This window comes from Ambystoma mexicanum, chromosome 11 (assembly GCF_040938575.1).
Source record: "Ambystoma mexicanum isolate Mex_15411 chromosome 11, UKY_AmexF1_1, whole genome shotgun sequence".
Lineage (NCBI taxonomy): Eukaryota > Metazoa > Chordata > Amphibia > Caudata > Ambystomatidae > Ambystoma > Ambystoma mexicanum.
This window is the reverse complement of record NC_090934.1, coordinates 34748372-34766635: the sequence shown is the minus strand read 5'-3', so window position 1 is coordinate 34766635 and position 18264 is coordinate 34748372. Positions and strand designations below refer to the sequence as shown.

The 18264-nt window shown below is 48.4% G+C and overlaps 1 protein-coding gene across 1 annotated transcript in view; it reads left to right on the top strand.

Annotated features, from left to right (window-relative positions):
* HDAC1 (histone deacetylase 1) overlaps nt 1-18264 on the top strand; it is a 200333-nt gene that overhangs the window by 105985 nt on the left and 76084 nt on the right. The window contains exons 8-10 of the mRNA XM_069622473.1: nt 6645-6753; nt 14923-15063; nt 15661-15769. Of these exons, the coding sequence (XP_069478574.1) occupies nt 6645-6753; nt 14923-15063; nt 15661-15769 (359 nt within the window). The remainder of the gene's footprint in view (nt 1-6644; nt 6754-14922; nt 15064-15660; nt 15770-18264) is intronic.

Sequence of the window (18264 nt, the reverse complement as noted above, 5' to 3'; positions counted from 1 at the left end):
TCCCATGGCAGCCATCTTCAGATTTTTACTGCACGTTCCAGTGTTGAGTCCTCATGCTTAGCTCTCAAGCTTTTACTGTGTTTTTCACTTTTTGGAAGAGTGTTACTCTATTTTTCGGTCAATCGAGCACCTCTGCTCCGTCTATCAACCTTCCGATTAACGGGGACCCATTTTTCAGATTAGTCTGTGGAGGCTTCCAGAAGATTCTTCAAGGCAGATTAGCAGGATACTCCCTCTTTTTCAAGCTTTGTAGCGACTGCGAGCTGCAGAATGTTTTTATGGATGATAAACCTTCCAGTGCCTCTACTGCCTGTACCCAAAGAAACAGGTGGAAGATTGTGCATTTTGCCGTAAGCTCGCAACTCCCACGGTGACGGATCAGCGTAAGCTGCTGAATGTGAGTGGCTGCAGACTCTGCACTGGGTGGGGTCCCGGGAGCATGCCTCTCCCGATCTGGGAAAGCCGAGCGGGCTTCAAGTCCTTTGAGGGCACCCCTCCCACGGGGGTCCAACAAAAGGCCAAGCACAGCGAGTCCACTGCCATCAGGTGTGCTGTTGCAGCAGATGCCTCGGCGGCCAGGGCGCGCCCGACTTCTCCGGCATCCTTGGTCACCAGCCAACGCTCAGGATCTTCGTCCAAGAGGAAATCGGACCATCCAGGCAAACTCAAGGTGGCCCCAGAGGTGGCCAAGGAGAAGTCCAAAACCTGCCTGCCCTCAATGGAGAAGGCCAAGGGGGACCGAGGCTCCAGCCCCCCCCCCCCCTTAAGGAGAAGGCCAAGCAGGACAAAGGACCGATCTTGACGTTGAAGGCCCAGGTACACTTGACTAAGGTTCCGCCTTCCATCAAGGTGGTGGTGGCATCCCTTTGGAAGTCTGCTAAGGCAGACCTGCAGGACGCACCTCTGAAGGCAAGTGTCTCTCCCTGCCAGGAGGGAGTTTTCATTCCAACCCATTGAGGAGACCCCGGAGAAGATGCTGGTCATCTCCCTGAGACTGTCTGGACGCGAAGAAAGGGGGGAGGCATGGAGGTCCTCCAGGGCACGGATATCTCCTCAGAGGAGCAGCAGGTCTACCTTCAGGCATCCAGGAGGACGAAGGCGACCAGGGAAACGTTGTGGTCACGCCATATGAGGAGAGCGGCGATGTATATACCGTTGAAGGTGACAGGGCCTCAGGACAGGGGCCTGGGTTCTCTTCCTGCACCGCAGCTTCCTGTTCCACCTACGCTGCCCCCTGGAGACCGCTCTGTGGACATCTCTCCAGGCTGCATACGCTGGTATCTGAGATGCAGATGAGGATGCCTGTTGCGCCGACGGCCCAGCCTGCTGCTCCAGTGATGGCCGACCCTCTGGCAATGGGGAACTGCCAGCCAAGAAGAGGCAACCACTGCCTCCTTGCCACCCTTCACCGCCCAGTGTGATTGGGGGCGGGGGGACCGCCAGTCGTCGCAGTCAGATCCTCCCCGCCGGACAAAGCAGGCTTGTTTCATGCGATTATCTCCAGAGCGCTTCTAGCTCGCGCCAGAGGAGGTGGGCTTCTTATACCAGCACCGCGAGGCGAAGAGAGACCATCCTTTCAGTCCCACTCTTGGATGACATTTGGGACAAAGGCCTGTCTCTCCTGAAGAACCCTTCGAAGGCCCCGGCGAGGAGGGACCACCTAGAGAAGAAATCCAGGGTACTGTATTCTGCGCCCAAGTGCTTGCGGGTCCAATCGTCACCAGACTCTCTGCAGCGGCTAAGAAGTCCTCGTCGGGCACTTCATCTTCGGCAGTGTCCACCCCTCCGGACAGCGGGGGGAAGAAGTTAGATGCTATGAGAACACGTGTTATCTACTCTGCAGCGATTACCAAAACGGCCGCCCTTGCTATCGTAGCGTACCACGAACTGTGGTTCAAGATCGCAGCCCTTTTGGACACCCTCCCTTATGACAAGAGGTCGGAGGCGATGGAGATTCTGCAAGAAGGCAAGGTGACGTCAGACCATGCCATCACGGTGGCCATGGACATCGCCGACGTGGGGTTCCACCAGATGGACATCAGAATTTGCCTTTGTCGTGGCTGGCTCAAGGCACCAACTTTCGACTGGATGTCCAGATAAGGTGTTTGGACATGCCCTTTGACAGATCTTTTCGGGAAGGCAGTAGATGAGTCTCTACAGGCCATCCAGGAGGAGATGGCACGTGCCCTGGGCACGTTACAGCAGTGACGGCTGTCCTTTCGATCCTCGGGAGGCTGCCAGCGCTCCCGCTCCTCATCCCAGGAGACCAACAGGGGCTGTTGCAAGGCTTTTGGAGAAGGACTTCGTCACCAGGGACCCCAAGACAGCCAGTCCGAATGAACCGGCTGTGACGTCTGGCCCCCACCCATGCACCCCGGTGAGAGGCCGGCTGGTAAGTGGGCGTGCAGAAGGCCATCTCCATTGACTGTTTGATGCTGGACGCTCTCACCCACGGACACACCCTGGAGTTTCAACAGAAGTGTCCCCAAATACCACCATCCCTCAGCTGCTGCTGGAGGTTCGGGCCATGCTAAAGAAAAGTGTGATAGAGCTCGTCCCAAAGCGGCTCTGGGGCTTTGTGTGTACTTAAGGTACTTCCTCGTGAACGAAGACCGGGGGCTGTAGGCCCATTCTCGACTTCAGAACAGATACATGAAGTCCCAGAAGTTCCGAATGGTCACTCCAACACGTGCCCTTACAGCAGGAAGAGGGAGACTTTCTGTCATCGTTGGACCTGTAGGATGTGTACTTCACATGCCCATTCACAAGGGACACCGCAGGTTTCTGCACTTTGTCATTGAGGGGAAGCCTTACCATTCAGGGCCCTTCCCTTGGGATTGAAGTCGGTGCAAAGGGTCCTCACCAAGTGACTGGCGCTGGTGGCGGCACATTTGCCATTGCAAGTGATCCACGTCTACCCTTAATTAAACGACTGGCTCATCTGGGACAGCTCAAGGAGCATCGCCGTCGACCACACATCGAGGACCGTCCGCTTAATAATGGATCTGGGGTTCTCTTTGAATTCCTGCTTTACTCCATCGCGGAACGCGCTGTTCCTGGGATCCCGGCTGAACAGTGTCCTGTCTGGCATTGCCGTCGGAGGAGAGGGTGGTGGCCATCCTGGGAAAGGTGCAACGGCTGCTCTGAAGATCGCCGCAGTGAGGGCTATCCAGTCTCTGCTCGGCATGTCATGCATTTCTCATCCCACTCTACAGGCTACGGATGCGGCCGCTGTAGGAATACCTCGATGTCCGTTGCATTCAAGTGTCCGGACCTTTCCAGGACAAGATCGCTCTCGACGGGTTATATCGGGCGATACGGTGGTGGGGCGTGTGCTCTCATCTCGCTGCGTGGTTTGGGGAGCCCACACCAGTCTTCACGCCAGAGGCCTGTGGCTGCCGGAGGAAAAGACGTTGCACATCAACGTTCTGGATCTATGGTCAGTGTTCTGGGCCCTCAAATCGTTCCTGCTGTCCCTCAAGGGACAAGTTGTGCGGGTCGTCAGACGATACCACCACAATGTTTTACATGTTAATGGACATTTGTACCACGCACTCACCACACGAGTGGTCCCCTGGCTCTTTCGGCTCTGAAAGAGGAAGGGAGGGTGAGTTCGCGAGGGGAAGCTGGAAAAATGCAAGAGAGCAGTGATGTGCTGTTGGCGGCCTGGGGTGTTTTCGTCCGGTAGTCCTGTACTGTTGTGCGAGTCTGGTTTTTTTTTTTTGTTTTGTTTTGTTGCAATGTAGTGAAGTTTGTGCGGTTTGTGGTTGTTTGGATTTTGAGAGGTGTACGCAGAGGGGGAAATTGTTAGTGGATGTGATTAGTTAGCATTTCTATCTTGATTTGAGGCACTGGGTTTGCGCAAATCTCCCCAGATGGGGTGTGGGAGCATTTCTGCGCCTGTCCTGATCTAGTCTTTTCAGGTATTCACGGTCCCTTTCACATCAGGCCTCCACTTGAATCAACTTCCTTCAGAACCAAGTTTTTTCTTAAGGTATGGTTTTAGTTCCCAGCGGATTTCGTTGCTTAACTGGAGTCTTGTTGGCTTGTTCTTTTTGTAGGAATGCTGCTCCTTGTCCACTGATTGCCCTGTGCGTTATGCACATTGTTTTGAAGGTGATGGGAGCCAGTGTATTTAGGGCATTAGTGATGTAGTCTCTTCTGGATAGTTTGAGGAGTAGTCTGGCTGCTGTATTTTGAATCCGTTGTAGTTTCAGCAGGTATTCTGGTATTCCGAGGTAGAGGCTGTTTGCATAGTCTATTCTTGACATGATGAGGTCCACTATGGTGAGCCTTGTGCATTAAGGAGAGGAAAGGTGGGATTATTTTTGCTGTGTGGAGGAGGAAAAAGCATTTCTTGACTGTTGCATTCATTTGTGGTTCTAAGGTTAGGGTGATGGTGACGAACGCCAAGTGCCGGAGGTTTGCCAGCAGGCTTCCCCTGCATGGGGGGGGACGCATTCTCATTCCCTTGGGAAGGCCTCTTTCTGTATGCGTGACCTCCGTTATCAGTCAACTCAAATGTTGCCAGTGGCGAATGATCCTCGTCGCACCAGCGTGGCAGAGGCAGATCTGGTACCCGGACCTTCTCAGCATGTAGGCGTGTCCACCAGTCAAGCTGCCAGCGGTCGTGAGGCCCCATTCTTCACCACGATACAGGGTCTCTGAACCTGAAGGCCTGGCTCCTGCAGCGCTAGAATTCGGTGGCTACGATCTCCAGGCGGACTTCAAGAAAGCTCTCACCAAGGCTAGAGCATAGTCTACTTTGAAATGTTACTGACGCAGTGAAAGAGATTTGCTATTTGGTGCAGTTCCCAGAAGATCGACCCACTGAGGGTCATGGCCCCTCGGATGCTTCCATATTTGCTGTTGGTCAAATTGGGGCTGGCGCACACCTCCAAGGTTCATCTGGCGGCCATCTCACGCTACACCAGATCCCCAGGACGACCATCCTTGTGGTCGCACCGATTAGTCAAGGGACTTCTCTGCTCGTTCCTGCCGGTGAAGGCTCAGCACCCGCTTGAGAATTCAATGTGGGGCTTACTAGACTCATGGGACCTCCGTTCGAGCCTCTGTATTCTGCACCACTCGTTTTTGTCGTGGAAACAGATTTTCTCGTGGCCATCACCTCTACATGACGAGTGTGGGAGATCAGGCCCTCTCCTGTAAACCACCTTATTTGACTTTGCTCGAGACGAGGGTGGTGCTGCGGACGCACCCCTCCTTCATGCCCAAGGTGCCGTCGGACTTTCATTTAAACGAGCCCTTGGTGTTACCTGTGTTTTTTCTGATGCCTTTGCTTACGCTGGCTGAAAGAGCTTTGCACTCGCTGGATGTGGCTACAGCACTGAAGTTTTATGTGGCCTGCACAAAGTTCACAGAAAACCTCTCCGCTCTTTGTACTTTGTTCCTGTGAACCATGGGAGGGCCCTGTCCAAGGCTTCCAGTTCCAGGTGGCTTTCCGGCTGTATCACCTACTGTCACCTGTTGGCAAACATACTGCTGCCTGGCCGTCCAAGGGACACTCTACCAGAGTGATTGCTGTTACAATGGATTCCTGTCTGGCGTGCCCCCGCTGGACATCTGCAGGGCTGCGACGTGGAGGTCGATGCACAAATTCACGAAACTCTACTGCATCTACAGGGATTCCAGTGAGTCCAGAGCCAAGCAGTGCTGCACAACCGGTTTGCTTGAAGGTGAGCCTGGTGAGGTGGTAAGGGATGCTTATGTTGAGCCTTGCCACCTCCTATGGTTGTGCATGTGAGTGTTGCTATGCATTCTTTATTCATGAGCATGTGAATCCATGCCAGATCCCATGCTGGCGAAGGAACAAGTTACTTAACTGTAACTTGTTCTCCAGCATGGGTCTGGCATGGATTCACATGCAAACCCTCCCGCCTACCCCTCTGCGGCTCTTCACTTGGTCCTACTGCCACTGGCTGCCAGTGGAGGGGCTTGGGTAGAGGGCAGTCATTGGCTGGGGGCAGTATGGCCCAGAGCTAAGTGATTGGTTGTTAAGAGAAAGACAGTTCAGAAATGAAACTGGTGGTTTTTTTTTTCCTTTACCGAGGATTCCCAGCCTGACGGGGGAGGGGGGGGGGGTTGGGGGGATATTCACGAGCATGTGAATCCATGCCAGACCCATGCTGGAGAACAGTTACGTAACTTGTTCCAGATCTTTGTTTACAGTACTGTCACTACCTGTACATGCTCCTCGCTAGGCTACCCGACTTTGCTGTCCAGTCTGCTGTTGCCAGTCTTTGCTACTTTTGGGGGCTATTTGGTGGATCATTTGATAAGTAAATGTTTGAAATTTAAACATTCCTACACTATTTAATGACCAAGTTCTGACAGTGATATTGGTACAAAATGTTAAGGCATGCGATTGCAAGAGGGGAATGATAATGGGTTAGGGAGGTGCAATCCATAATTTTTATATTCAAAAACTAGAAGTCCTTTTACTTCAGGCATGATCAAATTCTAAAGTTAAACCAGATTCAATTTTTTGTCCTGTGACGCAAATGTTTCAGACTTGATTTTGTAATACTAACCATGACCATGTGGCTCGGGAGGCCAACTGACCTACAGTATCTAGGCATTGGTGCATAGCCAGCAAGGGCACTAAATTTCTCTCCTTTCTTCAGGTGATGACGAAGGTGATGGAGATGTATCAGCCGAGCGCAGTGGTTTTGCAGTGCGGTGCTGATTCGCTGTCTGGGGACCGGCTCGGCTGCTTCAATCTCACCATCAAAGGTAATGGCCAAGCACTCCTATTAACTGAGCTCTTCTTTCTGTTGGTTATTTAAGTCTTCTCATTCTCTGCACACACGCCCTTGCCGCGGCCCCTCTTACCCCTGCGCCCCCTCCCACCACCCTCCTTACCCCCCTTCCTTCCATACCGACCCCTGGGATGGCAGGTCCCATAGCACTTTTACATTGGAAGCAGAGTTAAGGCTACTGCCATCCTCTTTAACCTATGAGAGGGACCTGGTTCAAAATTACAAAGCTACTCTGGGTAATAACGAATACATAACTCGCAACCATAGTGTACGTAGCTATGCCTGCTGTGAGTTCACATGGATACATCATTTCGTCTCCTTGCCAACCCGGGGGCATGAACATCCTGATCCTCCTCCCAAGATCTTTCCTCTGGTCCATACCCTTCCAATCCACCAGATCCTGCAACTTCCTTGCACCTCCTACTCCTTCCCTGACTCCGACATCTACCCCCTCTGGAGTTACTATTAGTTTAACAGACACTGGTGACTTCACTTCCTCTACTACTAAAGGACCAATGAACCTCACACTATTCCCCCCCCCCCCCCCCCTCCCCTCTTTAAAGCCAGGTTCCTAGTGGAGAACCATACAGAAGCTCCCTCCTGAAAAATCTGGAGCTGCCCTTAGCTTCCTGTCAGCAAAGCTTATACTTTGCTAAATTGCCTTGCGGAAATGGCGCCCCATCAACTCAAGCCTATCCTCTACATGCAGAACCTCTACCTCCTCCCTATGGATCTCGTGCAAAGATTGGTTAAAAAAAATGGTGACTGACGTACCGTTGGAGGTGTTATAGCTAAACTCGGCTAACCAAATCGGGTCTACCCAACTTCTCCTGTCTACAAATGGCATTGCAAATATTTCTCCAACTCTGTTTGGCCATTACTTTATGGTTAATTACTGGTGGTTCATACCGAACGCCAAACAAAAAGCACTACAAATTGAGCTCCCTTATCAGAAATCGCTTGGTTTGGTAGACCCTGCAACCGCACTGTTTTGAAAAAAGCCAGAGCCAAAACTGCTGAAGCAGTTCCTTTATTCGGAATGAAATGTCTCGCCTTAGTCAAGATGTCCTCAATCAGCAAAATAGTATATCCTTGACCCGGCGTATAAGCCACAATCAAACCCAAGGAAGTCATATGCCATGGGCGAGGGGGGGCAGGGAGACTGGTAACGTTTCTAGTAACCCAGCTTGGGTCCTATTCTCAAATTTGGCACTTGCACAAACTTCTCAGGTCTTAACATCGTTCAAGGTAGCTACATGCATGCCTTCCCACCCAAATCTTCTCACCAGTTCTAAGATTTTTCGATAACCTGAGTGGCCAGATAACAGTAACTGTTTATTTATACAGCCCTTTAGACAGTTGGAGTGCTTCAAGGTGGGAAGGGAACAAGAGAATACAGTAATTTCTTAGGCCTTGAAGTTTCCGAATGATCTAAATGGAACAATTGGCAAATGACGGCATTTCTTCTAGTGTAAGTGCATGAAGTGTTAGTTTTGATCTAGCTGGGGGGGAGGAGGATAGAAAAAGGTTGCGGGGGGACAGACCGACAAACGTACTATTCCTAGTACATTTAGGTAATGCATGCATACAGACGGAGGTGCGAGGAATGGGGAGGGGGGCACAAACGCATCCATTCCAACGGCCCTGGGTTAAGTGCAGAGGGGTTGCTTCACTCATAGAGCATAAGCAGAAAGTGCAGTAATGCCTGGAGGCAAGTGCACATGCTGGTTGAGGGGGAAGAGGCAAGGAGGCTGTTCCAGAGAGGGGCACCTGCAGAGGATAAAGATCTATCCCCAAATCAGTTTGTGAAATCGGCTCACCCGCAGAGAGTTGGAGGAGTAGCAGAAGACTCTAGAGGGAGACTATTTAGGAAGTTTTGTAGATAGTGCGGGCACGGTGTTAGGAAAGACTACCATTTCATGCGTAATTTTCGCTCCAGTTGTGTACCCCCAACTTTTTCGCTTTGTTGAAACACCATAGTCTGACCTTGCCAGTGGAGCACAGCCTTCTGCTGCACTCCTGGGCTTTCGCTCACTTTTTATGGGGAAACTGGCATGCCCTTAAAGACAGTCAGTACTGGGAGACTTTGTTCCCCTTAGTCCTTGTCAATGTTGCAACTTTTCTGCAACATGTTGCAAGTGCACAAAGTACCTTACAGTGCACTTGGGTCTTTCTGTCATTTCTAAAGGCCCTAGTTGCTCTCGAAGGATTTTTTAGAAGTGCTGATGTGCCTTGGACAGGGCTGGTGGTAGCTTATAGCTTCGTATCTTTTGAACTCTTTCTTGCCAGGTAAACCGTGATTACTGCGTTTGGCACCGTTAGGTGGCCTGGCTCCAAAATGCCACGCCACAAGGTTCTTTGTCCTGTGGCCATCTTGCCCCTTCACCCTCCCCAGGTCGGTCCTTATTTGGGTATGCATTTTCCAGTGAAGCGCCACGCTTTCACAGGCTTCTGCATGGCCTGTGTGCCCCCAGGATGTAGGCTGGACTGTCTAGTTACAATACACATACTGGGTGCAAGAGAATCTGGTGTGCTGTGAATGTCTGGGACCACCGTTGTCCATGTCCACGTATGGTATGGCTGTATGTGAGCAGATCTCCCATTGGGTCTTCTTCGTTTTGGCGCAAAGGCGATTTTTATTTATTTTTTGTCGATCTCTAGAGTTCTCACTGAACGAAGGATCGAGTCCAAGTATCCTGAAACCAAGAAGTCGAGTCGAGGAACCGCTGGTGACCCGCTAGGTTTGACACCATGAGCCTGTTGGGACCCCTCTGCAACTGGTTGTCCTATAAGGTCTTGCAAAGACTCTTCGACCCATTGGAATAGTGGGACCAACTATTCTCTGCACCTTCATCTGAACCTTCTGAACCGTCATCAAAACCTGCAAGTAAGCCATTTTGGAAGCGTCACTGGGCCAACCAGTGGCTGACCAGCTTGCGCAGGAGTTTTCCCTGATACCGCCAGGCCCTCAACTTACTACATTGCAAGCTCTGTGTTCACGGGACTTTCGTACACTTGTCATTCCCAGGTCTGGAGTAAAGTGAGTGCGCCCGAACCGGAGTATACGCGGTTACCGTGTCGCCCAGCCTTGGTGACTGTTAGGCAGAATTGCATGCAGTACCCTCTGGGACCACCACATACAATTGGGACTACAGGTGTAAGCAAAAACCAACCTTTGGTATGTGTCTACTACAGTTTTGTGGTAGCGAGCTGAGCAGCCAGCTTATCTCAAGAGGGAATGTGAGCAGTAAAAGTTAAACGGAGGTCTTGCAATCACAGTGGTTCAAGTAGACACTTGTACTCAAGGTTTCTTTGTAAAAACACTTATACATTTTCTACACAATCATTTAGAAAACATTCACTAGAAGGGGGTAACTTAATATTATACACAAATATACTTCAACACAAAACCAATACGTTTCTGAACAATTTAAGCTCCCCTGAAATAGGAGCCAAAGGGCATTTCAGTCAATTTGAATGGGAAGGCAAAGCCACAAGTTAATAGAATAGGTCACAAATACTTTTTTAGGCAGTGCAAATGGTTATAGTTCACCAGAGGACTCGATTCAGTTCAATAGGCATAGGCCAAAGTCAATGGACTAGTGTCTTGGATAGGAAAGAGCAGTTCTTGAAGTAAACTGTAAAGTCTTTGCCAAAGTTCTCAAAGGTAGTTTGTACGAACAAGAATCTTCTGTTGGGTCACAAGCTGATTAGGCCTGTAAGTTGGGGAAAGTTCCACAAACTTTCACCGCGAGAGAAGCAGTCTCTTAATCGGGTTGGCACAGTACCTTAATATGCTGCAAAAGATGCAGCTGAAGAAGTTGGTTCCTAGCAGTTCCTGCAGATCTCACTGTTCTGAGCCTCAGTTGTGGGGACAAGACGGAGGACGTCGGGGGACTCCTAACCAGCTTTGAGAATGGTATCCAGGTGGCTTACGAGTTCAGTGGTCCCACCAACTCAAAGGAAGAAGTTGCCCTTGAAGGGGCTTCTCTGTCGAGATGTACTTAGCAATTTGGACCTGCAGCAGGGCTTCACCGGGCAAACCAATGGTCCAGGAGTTGCAGCAGCCATCCTCTTCCTGCTCTTCTTCGGTTCTTTCATTCCAGTGGTCAACTCTGCGATCCAGTCCAGGAGACTCGCCTTTTAAACCGTTTTCTCCCATTCATTCCAGCCTAGCTGCCACTCAACCAGCAGGGTGGCTGTGCTTGCCGGTCAGTCAGCCAGCCAATCACGCCAGAGTGCATTTGGGTCTCCTAGGAGACTAAGCACAGGGAGTTTTGGGCACCTCCCTCACTTCCTGCCCACCAGTCCTGAAGCCCACCAAAGGCGTAGGAACAAAGGGACCAAACCTGGTCTGGTGCGCAGACAATTTCTGAAGGACCTTTCCAAAAAGAAATGGCAAAGACGACCGGGACCTGTTTAAACAAAGGGGGCTCAGACACCATCTTGAAAAACATGGCTACTGCAATTTTTAGGTACCCATGTCTGCCGTCGGGTGGGGGGGAGGAAATCTTGTTTTTTTTTTTTTGGTCGCTGCCACCAGCAATTTCTAGAGGAAAGGGTAACATTTGACTGCTACATGATTTTCTAGACATAGGGGATACTAGGTAACCCCTCCAGCGCACTATTGGAGTGTGTGTTTTTTTTTTTTTAACTTTACGTTCTCTGGGAAACAGTCGTTTATCCCAGAGAAGGTGTTTAAACCTTGGGAGAGCCTAAAAGGCTTCCCTGTGTCACTGCACTGAGGGTGCGGTATGATGTACATAAGATGCCTATGGAGTTGTCTAAAACTCCATAATCAAAGAACACGAGTAAAACTCACATCAAAATACATGAGAAAAAGGCTCTCCCTCTCCAAGTCCCAGAAGTTGGAGTCTCTTCAGGTGAAGGAAATTGGCACATTATTCTCCATAACAGGAGGTAAGAGGAATTGCTTCTGTTGAGCCTTGCCACCTCCCATGGTTTTGTATGTACTGCTATGTGTTTATTCATGAGAATGTGAATCCATGGCGGACCCCATGCTGGAGAAGGAGCACGTTAACTGTAACTGTTCTCCAGCATGGGTCTGGCATGGATTTATATTTAAACCTTTTCTCCTGCTCCTCTGTGGCTCTTCTTGGTTATACTGCCAATTTATGTGCTACCAAATTTAAAGATGGCTGCCAGAGAAGGGGCTTGGGGAGAGGGCAGTCGTTGAGGGTTTACAGCTGTGCGGCTTTCAAGTTGAGGTGGTAAAATCTACACGAAGTGCCGAGGAGGTAAAGCTCTCGGAATACTGGTGGTCGGCCACGTTTGCTTGCGAAAGCAGTGGAAGGAACAAAGCCCAGCACGGCACTCCATCCAGCCCCAGCGTATAGCGAAATGCTTGAGACAAAAGCCATCTGATGCAGAGAGAGGGCGGGCAGAAAAAGTCCTTCACCTGATGGTGTGAAGCTGATGTTGGAGACTGGAAGACGTGGAGCAGACCTCCAGGAAGTGGACACTGTTATGACCACAAGATCAGTACCGCTGCCCCAAGGAACGCGAGACTCGCAACCGGGGAGAGTAGCCGGACACCAGGGAGAACCAGAGGAGTGTCCCATAGCAAGTTAACTAGTGTATAGTAGGAACAGATAGGGGTACAAAGGCTGCACAAGGAAATTAATACGAAAAATACACCCTAGATGTAAATGGTATACTTGGCAGGCGCGTGTAAATCCAAGTTCTAGTGACCCTGCTGAATGAAACTAAGTCTGAGAAAAGCCAGGGGAAGGGGGACATTCCCCCTTGTATTGTAGAAAAAAGCCTGTGAAAGGTGATGGGAAGGGAGACCATCCCCCTGGTGTGTTGTGAACTGAGAGCAAAGTCAAATCATTTCCCCTGGTAAAGAACTGGCAACCAGACTGTGCCACTCAGTCCAGGAGGAGACAGTCCAGTTTGGTTCCAAGTGTAAGGGACAAAGATGGGGACATTTTGACACAGGGCGGTGGGCAAGTTACAAAGACATCCCTAGTTGAGGCGGGGAAACCCACCCCCCCAATAGATGAAAGAAGAGAGGTTCTCTTTATTTGCATGTGAAGTCTATAATAATCACTGCCACCCGTCTCTCCTTCTGCACCCATCATTTTGTAACGCCAAATTTCCCCCAAACTTTTTTTTTTAATTTTCTTTTTTTTTTTTGTTCTGTTTCTTCTGAGGTGAAAATGAGCTGGCATCCAATAAATTCCAAACAGGAATTCTGGGAGTCTTTCTACCGTCCTCAGTCGCGTGGGAGTCAGAATATTATTATTTTTTTTTAGCTCCCTATCCCTTTAACAGAAGAGAAATATCCACAACATATCCGTCTTTGTCCTGCCCAAGGGCAGTCTGCCCCAAAATGCTAGGCAATTCTCTTCTGAACAACCAACAGCCACCCCAGGTTCATTCTAAACCTTCCAGCCATCACCTCTGTTTTTGCGTTGCCACCCCGAGTGGAACGGGTATGCCCAGACGTGGGTCCCGTGCTTAGACACCCAAGCTACTTCACACTGATGACTACCGTTGAGGCTGAAACATGTCTGGGGTGCTTGTCTCGTGCAGAAGGGATGTGACCTAGCGGTTCAGGCTGGACTGCTCATTGGGGTGGGACCAAGCCTGATTTGCAGATGGTCTTTACTCTTCTGTAATGGCTTGGCAGGTGGTGAACTATGGTCTGGAGGGTTGCCCAGAGCAATGCCAGAGGTTGAGATTCATTCTAAACCTCCCACCCATCACCATTGTTTTTACCCCACAATTGCCCACTTTTCTCACGATTGGTTTTCTATTATCAAACTTCAATCCTTTAAAAGGTCTTCTCAATTGTAACATAGTACAAGCAATACTAAGACATCTTCACTACAGCAAGACTGGAGGTGCTCGCTTATTGTAATAACTCATGTACTTCTTCATAATTGTTCTAATGATCTGCCCCTCCGACAGAACTAGCTTTCCACCAGTAAAAACACCCCTTTGAATGGGAAATGCTTGAAGAAAGATTAGCTGTGACATCATTGCGGGCACAGCCACCTATACGCTGGAATTTAATCCTGATAATACTGTAGATTTGCTCTGTGCATACAGAGGAGTGAATGGGGACTAGAGTATAGGTGTTAGTAAAGTCAGTGGGCTTTAGTTTTTCTTGTTGTGTATTGTATCAAAATGAAATACAATATGGCCTTTAAGAAAATGGCTTCCTGGGAGAGGACAGTCTGCCCCTAATTCTGCAGTGATCTGGGAAGGGGTACAGTGATGCTTTACTGATTGCTGAAGACATTTGAGGGCATGCAGAGCATGTTGGCCATTATTGAAACTCTCCTTTTGCCACGTTGAACTGGTGGTCTCTTGGCCATCGTGAAGTGACCTATAGTTGGGAATGTGTTGATGCTGGGTTTGTGAGCCAACTGGCTCACTGGTCCAGTACATGAGGGTGCTTCATCTTTTACAGCATACTTTGGCATCTTCTGATTGGGTGAGCCTCGGGTAGAGTGCAGGGTAGTCTGCCAGAGCCACTTTCGCAGCACCTGGGGAAGGCCTCCTGACTCCCACCTGTGCACTGGCTCCACCATGGGCTTGCTTTCCTGGTGCTCTGTCCACACGGTCTTGCTGGTGTTCTGCCAACTCAAAGCCACAGGAATCTGGAAAGTGAGAGTCCCCTTTGTTTTGTAAGAGTGGTTAGGCTGACTAGTAGAAGTAGCTACATGAAACATTTCCAGAACGCAGCCTGTTACTACTTACCCTATCTACATAGATGTCTTGTCATCTTGCAGGCCTCATTGCTGAAACTGCCTTCACGGCACTTTAAGCTTCTGCTGTGCTGTGAGGCTATTCTTCCGTTTTAGATCTGTCAATCTCTCTCCCTAGTGTTCTCAGGCTGCCGTCCCATTACTGTAGATTTCTTCCTCCTCTGTCACTGAGAAAGCATTTCTCCCTTGCTGGATGAGAGGGGCGGCTGAGGTCTCCCTTCCTTGAAGGGACTGTCTCTTTCCTGCAGATGGTGCATTCCCTTTACATTACCCGCTGAGGCTGCCTTTCTTTCCCTTGCATCTGCTCCGTTCTGCCTTTGCTGTAGACCCTGCCCTTCCTTGGTGCGCTGTTTTCTTAGGCCTTCTTCCTCTTGACTGCAGTCTTAACTCATTTTCCCCTCCAGGTCACGCCAAGTGTGTAGAGTTCATCAAGACATTCAACCTGCCATTGCTGATGCTTGGGGGTGGTGGCTACACCATCCGCAACGTGGCCCGCTGCTGGACCTTTGAGACGGCTGTGGCTCTGGATTCAGAAATTCCAAATGGTAAGTGGGGCAGCTGCCAGGCTGTGTACCTGTTGGCATACAATGGGCACTTGACAGCATGCCTCAGGCTAACTGTCCAGCATAGAAGGGCCATGTGGCATTAGGCTTTGGATAATCAAGCAGCTGTTTAAGGTACTCTTATTCAAGCTCATGGTAACCAGTGGCTAGCCAAGTTTGGGTCATTGACCCAGGTTTCTGGGGCTTGCGACATTCTCATTAGAAAAACCAATGAGCATACAAGGGGGCACATGTCCATGCTTGGGGTAGTAGTATACATCGTAGCCAGGCGTTTGATGGTTAAGAAGCACATAACTCGTTTTGTATGGGAAATGCTGGGATTGTGGGTCATAGAGCCTGTCTCAGACTGTTTTTGTCTGAGACAGGCCATACAGTCTTGTCACAAGTGGGCATTGATTAGTGGGTTGTGCAGGTCTGCTGAGGGTCGTGTCGGAGGGCAGCACTGTCTTGTAACCTAGTTAGATCAGTTGTCTGAAAACCCATAGTGCAGTTCTTTGCGCTTTGCCATTTGTATGCATGCAGTTTTTGTTGCTTTATGCATTTTCCTAGTTTGTGACCTTTTTAGCCTTTCTTTTTCAGAGCTGCCGTACAATGATTACTTTGAATACTTTGGACCAGATTTTAAACTCCACATCAGTCCGTCCAACATGACCAACCAAAACACGAACGAGTACCTGGAGAAAATCAAGTGAGTGTGCGGTTCCTTTCTGCTCTGAGGCTCTCCCCAACCCTCTGCCACTGCAGGAAGTGCATTCTGTCTCGAGGTACCACTTGGCTGCCTCAGACGGGCTTTGCTAGACTCCTGTTAGATTGGTTCTTTAAGTGTGTGGCCTCCAAGACTGGTCATGTACAGCAAAGAGCCAACCTAAAATCTATTTGCATCAACGACTATGCCATGGATGTCCTTGCTCTTCCCTACCCTGGTTTTCCTTCTGGCTCCTATCACAACTATAAATATATACTTTTTAAAATGTTTATTTGTTTTTCTTTTTTCTGAGGCTTGTGGAATCTGCTTAGATCACATGCTGTGCATAGGCTGACATCTAGTGGAAGTTACTGAGTATTAGTTTCCGAAACTCGAAGGGACTTTGACAGGGCGTGCCAGTAATACTTTCCCTAGTGTGACGTCCACTGTACTCATGATCCCTCACGCGTCTGGGTCCGTCAGATAGTTTTTTCCGACATGCTAGACGGATGCGTATAACGAGTTCCTTTCGGCGATAAGCGATTGACTTTTACACAATTACGATGGTATTTCTTTCTATCCTAGAAAAAGAGAGTGAGGAGGGCACTACGTATTATAGTAGTTGCTTCTATTAAGAAAATCATAAATTCACTTTACAGTAAGTTTATTGTAATGTTCTCGCCTGGAGCTGCCAATCCAAAAACGGTCCTGTAGCACTAGGACCTAATCGAACAAAAAACTTCCAAAAAACAAAGTGAAACCACTTTGTTAGGAAAGGCGCATCTCAGTTAGCCCCAAATAGGTTGCTAATGTTTAATATGTTAAAGATTAGGTATCCAGTTTACGATATGAAAGTAATGAAGTTCAAAGATATATTTAGCAGGAATTGTTTAATTCACATTCCTGTAATATTTGTCGCCAAAATTTGTTTTTGTAAATCACACAATGAGTTTGCATCTCAAATTGCCCATAATACTCTGGTGCCAATGCATTTCGGATTTAATCCTTCAGGGCGGTATTATAGCAAAAAACAAGTAATATAGCATGACTCGGTCATGCCGAACGCTGAAATCGTGGTGTTGTACGGGGGTACAGCAAAATCTTTTTAATGAGCTCCAACAAGAATATCCTCCTGTATTTCTCAGATGGTGGATATTTCGTACACAGAGGATGACGAACAGTCCTTTTTAAAATGTCAAGCAGCAACAAGTGATCCAAAGACTTCTTCATAGCTACAATTACTACAATTCAAACACGGAAATGTTCCAATTCTTTCCGTTAGTTTCTTCTTAAGTGCTGGTTTAGTTTGAACTAGTCTAACAGAAAGAATTGGAACATTTCCGTGTTTGAATTGTAGTAATTGTAGCTATGAAGTCTTTGGATCACTTGTTGCTGCTTGACATTTTAAAAAGGACTGTTCGTCATCCTCTGTGTACGAAATATCCACCATCTGTGAAATACATGAGGATATTCTTGTTGGAGCTCATTAAAAAGATTTTGCTGTACCCCCGTACAACACCACGATTTCAGCGTTCGGCATGACCGAGTCATGCTATATTACTTGTTTTTTGCTATAATACCGCCCTGAAGGATTAAATCCGAAATGCATTGGCACCAGAGTATTATGGGCAATTTGAGATGCAAACTCTTTGTGTGATTTACAAAAACAAATTTTGGCGACAAATATTACAGGAATGTGAATTAAACAATTCCTGCTAAATATATTTCTTTGAACTTCATTACTTTCATATCGTAAACTGGATACCTAATCTTTAACATATTAAACATTAGCAACCTATTTGGGGCTAACTGAGATGCGCCTTTCCTAACAAAGTGGTTTCACTTTGTTTTTTGGAAGTTTTTTGTTGGATTAGGTCCTAGTGCTACAGGACCGTTTTTGGATTGGCAGCCCCAGGCGAGAACATTACAATAAACTTACTGTAAAGTGAATTTATAATTTTCTTAATAGAAGCAACTACTATAATACGTAGTGCCCTCCTCACTCTCTTTTTCTTGGATTTCGCACTTGGCACAAATAGAGGTGGAGCACACAACTCATAAAAGAATTATAGATCGTTAAAGTATTTTTGAAAAAGTAATAAAATGTCATACACTGACATCGAAGCCCTGACCACTAACAGGGCAGACACATTGGGTGATTCATCTGAAGAAGCAGATGCAATATTAGGTTTGATAAAAGACAGCGGCTTTGGAAGCAGTAACAGCAAACGACAGATCCCAAACAACAGATTAAACAATTAGAGTATCTAATTCGAAAGGAAATAAATCGGAAGCTACATGCGATAACCCTAGGGAGATACCATAGAAGCCAACGAATTCCGAGAGGACTACGCATCCAGTTGCGTCCAACATTGTGTAAAGAGAGTAAAACTTTTGTGAAGAAATGGGAAGCTATACTTAACAAGTGCTCTTTGGATCTTATATTACTGACCATACAAGAATTGGCGAAGGACATAACTGGTCTCAGTAAAGAAATC